This window comes from Haplochromis burtoni, unplaced genomic scaffold, assembly GCF_018398535.1.
Source record: "Haplochromis burtoni strain Fernald_Lab_line unplaced genomic scaffold, NCSU_Asbu1 Contig_426, whole genome shotgun sequence".
NCBI lineage: Eukaryota > Metazoa > Chordata > Actinopteri > Cichliformes > Cichlidae > Haplochromis > Haplochromis burtoni.
In genome coordinates, this window is record NW_024582787.1 from 8,310 (window position 1) to 18,301 (window position 9,992).

At 40.9% G+C, this 9,992-nt stretch overlaps 1 protein-coding gene across 1 annotated transcript in view; it reads left to right on the top strand.

The window, feature by feature from the left end:
* Positions 1-526: 526 nt before the first annotated feature.
* adamts6 (ADAM metallopeptidase with thrombospondin type 1 motif, 6) overlaps positions 527-9,992 on the top strand; it is a gene marked incomplete in the record, with an annotated part of 79,016 nt that continues 69,550 nt past the window's right edge. Inside the window, 8 exon segments of the mRNA XM_014341168.2 lie at positions 527-1,103; positions 1,545-1,707; positions 1,795-1,935; positions 2,043-2,425; positions 4,672-4,846; positions 5,468-5,670; positions 5,806-5,889; positions 8,042-8,187. Coding sequence (XP_014196654.1) covers positions 1,836-1,935; positions 2,043-2,425; positions 4,672-4,846; positions 5,468-5,670; positions 5,806-5,889; positions 8,042-8,187 — 1,091 coding nt within the window.

A 9,992-nucleotide genomic window follows, 5' to 3' on the forward strand; every position in this document is an offset into this window, starting at 1 on the left:
CCCCCCCCCCCCCTTCAAAAAAAATGTCCCGGAGCTGGGACATACCCGGTTTCTCTGCAGTGTAGTAGTGAGGAGGAGCAGCTCCAGAATTGTAAGCCAACTTTTTCTGGTGTTTGCATGGATGCACAGCTTCTCTAAACTTTTTTTTAGAAACATATTTAAGGTTTTAAGAGCGACCACAATGAACACAAACTTTATTTTATAAAGATAGACTGAACATATAAAACCTTCTGCGGAAGGAAATCCAAAACTTGGAAAAGCTGCTTTTTTGTGTGTGTGTGTGAGACAGAGTCTTGGGCTGGGATACCACCGCTGCTGTTGCTGCTCGGGTGTCTGGGCTGAAGGGGGGAATCTCAGTGAGGCTTCACAGGATGGCAGAGTTCAAAAAGAGATGAAAAGAGGAGAGCAAAGGAGGTCTGTGTGCGGAACTTGAGAGCTGCAGAAGTGATTTGGTCCTGGGCTCTGTCTGCACACTCGGATTGGAGCTGACAATGAAGATGAACATGGTAAATGGGCTCAAATCTACTCTGTCAAGAGAATAAGACTATATGTTTTTTCTACTTTTTCTCTTTAAAATAATCGGAGATGATTCGTGTGAACATTTCAAATGTTAAAATAGCTATTTTACCACTAAGAGCTGAGAGAGAGTTTAAGGGGGGGGGGTCGTTGCGTGGAAAAGGCGTACTTTAGGCAGCATTTACGCACAGTAAGTTCGCAGCGTTACAGGTCCACATCTGCAAAAGTTTGCCTATCCGGCTGCTGAAAACAAACCAACCAAACTTCCCCTGAGCAACAAAAGCTGCGGTCTATTTTGACTTGCAGACGCTCCTTGAGGGTTGCGTTTGCGGTACCGGTGTAATGCATGCGGGCTGGCTGCCAACTGTCTGGGTCAGAGTGGCCAAGTAGGTAGCGTTGTCTGTCTGTCTGTCTGGACCGCAGGAGCGCTACAGCTAAAGAAACATTTGCGAAAAGCCCTCCTTTCCAAAAAGGCTACTACCCGTGTTTGGAGTCCGGTCTCTTCCTCGGATCGTCACCGCTGTGTCACCTGGATCCGCTTGTGTGCTGCAGTTTGTAGTTTGCACATGCTGCTTTCAAGCGCGTCAGTGAGTAAAACTAATCTGCAGAAATATCAGCTTGCACAGCTGACATGTATGCGTCCGTTCCAGCGCGGGTTTTACACGTCATTTGTATTGTATTGCCACGTTTTTGTCACGGCGTATCAGCCATTAAACGGCCACCCGTGTATTTAAAGAGGTACTGGCACAAATGGAACCGACACCAGTGCTCCTCGTGGAAATCTGTAATATGGGGTGTTCAGCGTTGCCTTACGTTTTCATTCATTGATTACAAACCACAGATGGAGTCAAAGCTTGCCATCAAGCCTGCTATAGTTAGTTGCTCAGTATAAGCATATAAATGCAGATATTAAATAAGTACAAAGTTTTAGAATAGTTAGTAGCCAATTGATCTAGCACTTGACGACCAATAAATCAACTAACAGAGTGGGCTATCGTTGGGTAATCGCTGCTTAATTTTCTCCACAGCAGTGCAGATGGATTGGTCAAGACAAAGATACAGAGCTTCCTGTTTGCGTCTGATGGATTACAGTGTTTTGTATGAGCTGCTGACATGAATTCAGAGGCTGGTGAGATGTGGGAGTGCTCATCTTCAGGAGAAATCTGAGACCTGAATGAGCCTTCAAGCACGGTGAGAGCATTTTAATTGAAGGAGGCGCACCATGGACTTGTTGTGGTCTGCCATCAGACCCATTATGTCCTTTTAATCCATTTGTAGCACCCTCTACCCCTACCCCATGTCACATCTTTCCCTGAATTATGGAAATTTTGTGGAAGACGCTGACTTGGACACTGAGCCTGGTGGTGATGACTGCTTCTGAATTTCAAAGTATCAGCAAACTCTCACACAACTCCCAAGGTATGGTGGTGGTGACACATGGACAAAAAAAATTCTGCTGTACTCAACAGCTTATTTTCATAACATCTTCTCATTTCTGTTCCATTCTCTTCTTTTCCTGGTAAAAGAGGAGTTCCTGTCCTACCTGCAGCACTACCAGTTGACTGTCCCGGTGCGGGTGGATGAGAATGGAGAATTCCTGAGCTACACTGTGAAGCACCACCGGCCAGGCCGACGGAGACGGGGGGCGGTGGATCCGATGATGGGAGCCCAGCCCGCGTTAGACCCACTGGAGCCCCGACTGTTCTACAGACTGTCAGCCTATGGAAAGCACTTTCACTTAAACCTGACTCTCAACCCCCACTTGGTGTCAAAACATTTTACAGTGGAGTACTGGGGTAAAGAAGGGCTGGAGTGGCGGCATAATATGGTAGATAACTGTCACTATATTGGATTCTTGCAAAATCAGCACAGTACAACTAGAGTGGCACTCAGCAACTGCAAAGGCCTGGTGAGTACAAAGTGCTACAAGGTTCACAACCCCCCCCCCCCCATGTTTATGTCAGATATAACTAGGTTGTGGTTCTGGTAGATTTTTGGTAGATTCGGCAGAATATTATCACAAGATTATTGCAGTTTGCTTAAGAGAATCTTGGCTTTTTTTCCGCATGGCGCACTGAGCCTGCAGGCAGCTTGGAGTGACTTGAGGTTTATGTTGAAAAAAATCACATCATCTCAGTGATCTGATTGTGATAACCATCAGTGCTTTTCTTCTCACTTGTGCGCTGGATGTCACACTTGAGTAGTTGAGATCACATTTCTTAAGCAGATCCTTGTGTGATCTTTGAATGATATGCCTATAAATGTGCAGGTTTCAGTTCAAAAACAAAACTGAGCAGCTCTAATAAGGCATCTAATTATCCTGTCTAAGCACAGACTGTGTGACTGTTCAGTACCTCTTAACTAATCACGGAATTGTGCCAAATTTTAAAAGCTGTTATCCCTCCATGCTCGAGAGTAACTCTAAAGAAGTTAAAAAAAAAAGAAAAAGGCCCTGCTTCTTATTGGCAAATGTAATCATGTGGGGGAAACGCTTAGCCAAATGTGTTGGCAAGACATAGCACTGAGTATCATAAATTGAATTAGTGTTTGCCCTTTTTTTCTTACATCACCAAAAATGGACAAAACTGTGTCTGTACTTTAATGTAATCAGCTGTCTGGACATTTTGAGATCTTGACATCACACACTATTAAAACCCTACATCAAAAATGTTTCTGTAGGCTAGTGTGATATGTGGTTAATTGCTTTTATTGTGGGTTTTACAGAGCCAAGCCAGTGTTTCCTATAAACCCACTCTGAAGGACTTCTCCTAGGTTATGCTCCAGAGGGGGCATTGACAGGGGGAGAAGAATGTTTTAATGCTGGTCTGGATGTAACTGATTGTTTGGGGTTCTTAAATTTTACTGCAGATTAGTGACTAATGCATTGTATATGTGAAAACATGTCCCTAATGAGAAGCAAGAGGTCACATAAGGGGATGTATTAGTTGTTTAAAGGGACACTCCAAAATGACTATCTTGTTTTGTTTTGTTTTGTTTTTTTAATTAGCTGCCCAAATTCTGGATTGTACTTTTTTACAACTTGCTACAAAGCAAAATCTTTTTTCACATGTTCCCCACCTGACACGTGCCCAGTATTTTCAGACTTTAAAAATTAAGGTTTGGAACACCTGCTATCCAGATTCAAACTGACGTGACTTTGTTATGATGTCAGCATGACAATCCGTCAGTCAGAAGTGGTAAACAATAGGGCTGTTGGAGGTGTGTAGGCTTTAGTTGTGATATGGCTTCCAATAATCATTGTGTTCAAACTGTCCACTGTAAATAAAAGACATCAGGCACTATGACATCAGTGTCAAGCTTGAGTGTTGGCGTTTTAGCTGCTGTGTTTGTTCTTTGTAGTCAGAAACGACCAAATTTGGATGACTGGGTCTCCACCCAGTCCAAGTTATGAGCTAACGCTAGCTAGCTTGATTATCTATCTCCATTCATAACTGAAGCCCAAACATCTTGGACAGTGTGCACCTCACAGCAAGCTTTATTGTTTATCAGATAATTACAATATAATTTCATCTTTAAAATTTCCCAAAAGCCACCAACACAGAACCTCCAAAGGTCCAATTCAGTGACTTGTCTTAAAAGAAGTAAGGCCTACAAAAGAGTGACGGGATATAGCAACGTAGACACTTGTCAATTAAGGTGGCCATGGCCATAATATAATAATTTATATTACAAAATGTCCCACCATAGACTTGTTATGGTGGGAAACTATTCACAAAACCAAACCATTTTATGCACGTCACTTTTTGAGCCAGCCTCAAGTGGTCATTGGATGAAAAGCAGTTTTTGGCATTTAGTTGAGTTTTCCCTTGAGACATGGCTGCTTGGTTCAAACGATCTCCCTTGGATTTCAGAACTCACCAATAACTCTAATATAGCTTGAATGTTTGTTCTTTTTTTTCGTATATATTCATAAAAGCAGATTTTGAAAATGTTCACCTGTTGAAACAAAGGATGCCTGAGTTTCCTTCATGTCCGCCTGTCTGAGCACAGACAAGAGTAACAAGTGTCTAAACTAGGATTGCTCCTTTAATAAAATGATTATGAAATACAGTGCTTTTTCTTAAGACTGTACTTTTAGTACCAATGTTTCCTGTTTTTAACCTGCTTTTTTCATTGATTTTCTTCCCCAACAAGCACGGTGTTATTACAACAGAGGAAGAACAGTATTTAATAGAGCCTTTAAAGAACATATCCTCAACCACCTCTGGTGAATGGAACCTGGAAGAAGCACAGCAGCATGTTATTTATAAAATGTCTGCCATTCCCTCACCACAAGAGCATAGCCAGGAGTTCAGCTGTGGCATTTCAGGTTGGTGAACCTCCATCTGGGTTGGACTCTGTGTGGGTGGAACTGACGTAAAGGAATAACTATACATAGCAAGTTAGAGGAAGTGCTGGTTTGGTTCTAGGCCCAGGTTCTGTTAGACATGACCGGGCCTCTTGTGTGCTATAGTTGCTCCTGGCCTGGACACCTTTCAACCTGTGACAGAAAGTCTTGCTCCAGCTTTCATATAACGCCCTTCAGTGCATAAAGAAGACTTTACACAAGAACAAATTCTATTTATAGGACCAATAGTCATCTTGAGAATTAAAAATTCTCAGTTTCACCAATGCTCTGTTTGCTGAGATACGTTGAGTTAGAACCAAAAATAACCAGGTGGATATTTAGGTATTCGGCCAGGGTCTTATGAGAAAGAGCAAAGACTGTCATCACCAGGAAGCCAGCATGTCCTAACATGCAGCATCTTATAGCTTTTTCCCAGAGCATCTGCTGGGCCATAAAACAAAGACTTTAGCTGCTAGGTTCAAAGTGGCAGATTCCATATCTGCACCTATCACACACAAACCAGCTCTCTCTCAAACAGATAATGTGTCACGCTTCTGATTGTTACCTCACTCTTACCTGGCTTTGTCTCCCTGTCATTCACAGACCTCATTAAAACCAGTGCACCTTGCCAGCTTAGCACGCCTTCGCCCCAAAACTACAGCAAGCTGTCAAACAGCACCCACAGACAGAAGCGATCCATCAGCACTGAGCGCTTTGTGGAGACGCTTGTGGTCGCTGATAAAATGATGGTCGGTTACCACGGACGCAAAGACATTGAGCACTACATCCTGTCCGTAATGAATATTGTAAGTTTGAGCCTACTTTTTCGGTCAAGTCTACACTCAGGATTTCTCCATTGTTGCTCATGTTATTCGTGGACAGGCAGAGTAGTGTGGCACAGTTGTCTGACTTTGTGTCTTTTCTTCTTTTCTGGAGGTCAGGTTGCCAAACTTTACCGTGATGCCAGCCTAGGAAATGTTGTGAACATTATTGTGACCCGGCTGATTGTTCTGACTGAAGATCAGGTAAGAGAAAGTCTCTTTTTTTCTGTTTTAAGCCACGTCTTCTAGTATCTATATCCTCACCTGTATTGAGTGTATAACTGTATAACGCAACTTCTGTGTAGAAAGGGTAGAGAGTAGAAAGACTCTTCACCATATGGACACCACTTCACATGAAAGCTGTGCTCAGGTATCTTCCCTCAGGGAGCTTCTATTGAGCATTTGTACATGTACTATATATGTGCATGTATGTGTGATGAGAGAAACAGAGGGTCTTCCTACCATCTGTTTTTCTGAAAGGGTCTAGCAACTCTTTTTGTAGCATCAGTTCCAAAAATGATGTCAAGTGGAATCAAACTTTAAATTATATGAAGCAGCACTAGTATATCAGTCATTATGAAAATTCACATTGCATGCAGAATGTTTTCTAATTATTTGGTGGGTAAGCTGAGATCAGCACAGTTTAATGACCCTTTGCATGGAAGTGGAAGCATTTACCAAACTCCACTATAACGTCCCCAGTTGTCCTTCTACATTAGCTACTTTTCCTCCCTGTTTTCCAATAGTGCAAGTCCTCTGCTCTTCCTATGACTCATCTTTTTCTTCCTGCTGTAAATGGTTTTACCTTTACTACAACTGCATCGTCTCCTAAATCAAAGACAAAACCCATGTCTTCTGCAAAATCTGGTCCTCTAACATCCCTCTGATCCCCTAACAGTACTCCTCCAATAATTCATTCAGATAATCGTTCTACTTTGGCTCAGTGTTTAGAGCTGTCAATGCATGACAATAAATTCAGTGCCCTTTTTTTGTTTTGAGCTTTTTTTTTTTTTTTACATTTTTGTTTTGCGTGAATGCTATTTTTTGGACAGCAGGCAATAGGCCTCCAGGTTTCTGGGTATAAAGTCATGTGAAAAGAAAGTTTTTCACTGTCAAATCTCTATTGTGTTTGACACCCAGTGATGGATTGTGCATTATGGTCAAATGTCTCAGATTTGGGCTCATCTGTCCAAAGGACTGAGACCTGTAGAGTCTGAAATGTAGCTCTTGGGTTTTTTACAATTTCTCTGAGGATTGCACAATCTGATCTTAAGGTGAATTAGCTGGGATATCCACTGGGCTGATTGTGGTGTAATGTTAACATACAACAAAATACTCCAGGCCAGCAAACTGCCAATTGCCGCTATAGAGGTGCTCACACTTGCCAATGATCAATCAACCTGCATTTAAACAGCAGGACGTAGGTGCTAATCAATCGTAAATCAAATGGAGAAGTGCCTTAAACCTCCGTTCTTTTAAGCAAATAAAGGGGGCAATAACTGTGGTTTAAAAAAAACTTGCATTCCTATAAAATTCTAAGTTAAACCTGCTCTTGGACCTGACCTTGTTAAAAACCTTGTTGATGTATATATGGGCTCAGTCACTCATTTTGAGTCATGCTGAGTAAAACATTGAGTTGTAAATTTAGCTTATTCTGTGTTTCACAAAGGAGGATTACCCAAAGTATGCTCGACTTGTGATTAAAAAGTCATTGGCCAACGAGGATGCAATTTTACTGCTGATCACGTTACTCATTTTAAAACAGGAAGTCGATGAAGGCAAAATTGCTCCTCTTGACGTAATAAACCAATGGATGAGTTCATGGTAGCTGCAACCATCCTTTATAATGTCTATGGCCACAACACAACATGGGAAAAACATCATGATACATTAAAGGTATCTCTTGTAAAGTCCTTTATTTAAAAATAGTATAAAACCTTCCAAAGTGGAATATGAAGAAAGATGGTAAGACTTGACATCTGTGTTTGTGATGAAGAGATGTCAACTTAAGTTAAAAGTAGGAGCTGGCTGTACTTTTGTAAGGTACCAGTTTGTACCATGAGATGGTGAAGTGAGTGAACCTCAGCTTTAAGTCGTTAATAACACATTCTTACCTGCAAAAAAAGCAAAGCCTGTTGAGAAAATGAATGTAGGGCTTAAATGAAATATCAAAATTTGGAAGAACCTTTTGAACATGCCTGCTGGTAAAATACTGCCAACTATGGTAAATATTTTAGTTCAAATTTGCAGAGGATAATTACGAACCGCACGTATCTAGCATCACCCAATATTTTTTGGTGCTGATGGAAATTGCGTTTTCTTCTATCACTTTGTTTTTCATGTCTGTTTTTTGCAGCCAAATCTGGAAATTAATCATCATGCTGACAAGTCTCTGGACAGTTTCTGTAAGTGGCAGAAGTCCATCCTGTCTCATCACAGCGATGGAAACAGTATTCCAGAGAATGGGATGGCTCATCATGACAATGCTGTCCTAATCACCCGGTAAGAGTTGGCTAACAGCTACAGAACAGGACAACATGTTGCTCACACACCATTATAATAGTCCAGTGTTGAAATACAATTTTTCAGTTCTTACTTTATTTGTAATTTTCTCATCTTGAGCAAATACAGGTTATTTTCTGTGGTGTGCCTTCAGCAAATGCCGACAGCTACAGCACTGGAAAATCCAAAAGTCCAGGTCTTGTGTGCACACTTTACCTGTAATAGCTCACGGGAATAAATGCCATCGTTTTGAAAGTAAAATGTGCTGTTACGGACGTAATGTACCTGTCATCCCGCAATTTATGTCATAAAATAACAAAACCCTGTCATTACCTGGAATAGACTTTATTGTTGCCAGAACTGTTTTGGCTACTTAACCTGGCAACTGATGTGTATACTCCTCCAGCTGCTTCTATCTAGAAGCAGGATGGGGTTCTGTGATTGACATTGCCAAAGGCAAAGTGTTTGATTCTCTAGTTTGCATAAAACAGCCTTTTTATCATTAGTGCTAGCGTGTTGTCTGCCAATTGATATCCTCCAGCTTCTTTGGCTGTTGGCTTTATTATTGGTTTTAGCTTCACTTTGCACAAACAGCAAAGGCTGCTTAATAGAGCCTGCCTGCAGTGGTCATGGAGTTTGCCTTTTTGGCCTTCCCTTTTTAGCAGGAAGCTGAGAAATGTTATTGTTTTCATAAACCAAAAAAATCATGGAAAGGGCTTTTAACTCACAAACTTTTTTTTTTTTTTAAACATTTCAGTTTGAGGGCATGAATTAAATTAGATACAGATGAGCTCTAAGGAAGCTGACAGACCCAATGCTCTGACATATAAAAGGCCCATTAGGTTGTTATACCTGATGGTCATTGCAAACAAACATTGGTCTACAAATCTATCATCTGTCACAGTTTGTTCACAGCAAAATCCAAGTAATAAATACGATATTCACATTGTTTTTCTTGGGGATTAGAATATTATATTCATCCATCCATTGATTCATCCATTCTCTATATTATAATATAGAGAATGGATGAATCGATGGATGGATGGGCTTGTTTAAATGAATTTGGTTTATAAAAAAACACCACTTCTATAGCTGTGATGAAATTAGCCACAAACACTTTTCCTGCAGATCTTTGGTAACATGGATCAGTGTGAATGAATGATTGAAAGTTCTTGTTAGCATAAAACAAGGATGTCATTGTCCAGCCTTTGTTTTGAAATGGGTGGTGTCAAAACCTTTGAAAATTTGGGGGAATAAATCAAAAATGGATTAGAAAAGTCACAAGTAGGGTCACTTAAAAGAGAACAGAGAGAGAGAGAGAGAGAGAGAGGAGTGATTCAAAGACATAGGGTGGTAGGTGATGGTGGAGGTGGTGGGAGGGTAAAATTTAAGTTGCTGTGCTCTTGGTTTTAATAGATTAAAAGCTTTTGGTATGATTGTCTCATTAATTTGAATGCAATCCTGTAAAAATTTCCTTGGGCACTGTGGGTCTGAGTGTTCTGACCTCCTTTTTTTTTTTTTTTGCTCTATTGTATTAACTGTGAAAGAGCCCACGGCATGTAACTAAAATATAACCTTTACCAATAGACTGTCAGGAACGAGTGGCGTTCATCAGGACAGATTGACCCAGATTTCTTGAAACATATTAGCAATATGTCTGCTCCTAAATATTAGACAACAGTTATTTGCAAACATTTAGCAATCTGTCTGCGAGTGATTGCAATCAGTCTGAGTCAGGCCACTGTTGTTTAGATACAGGTTACCTCCTACCAGGTAACCTGTCCTATAGTTTTTACAATTAAAAG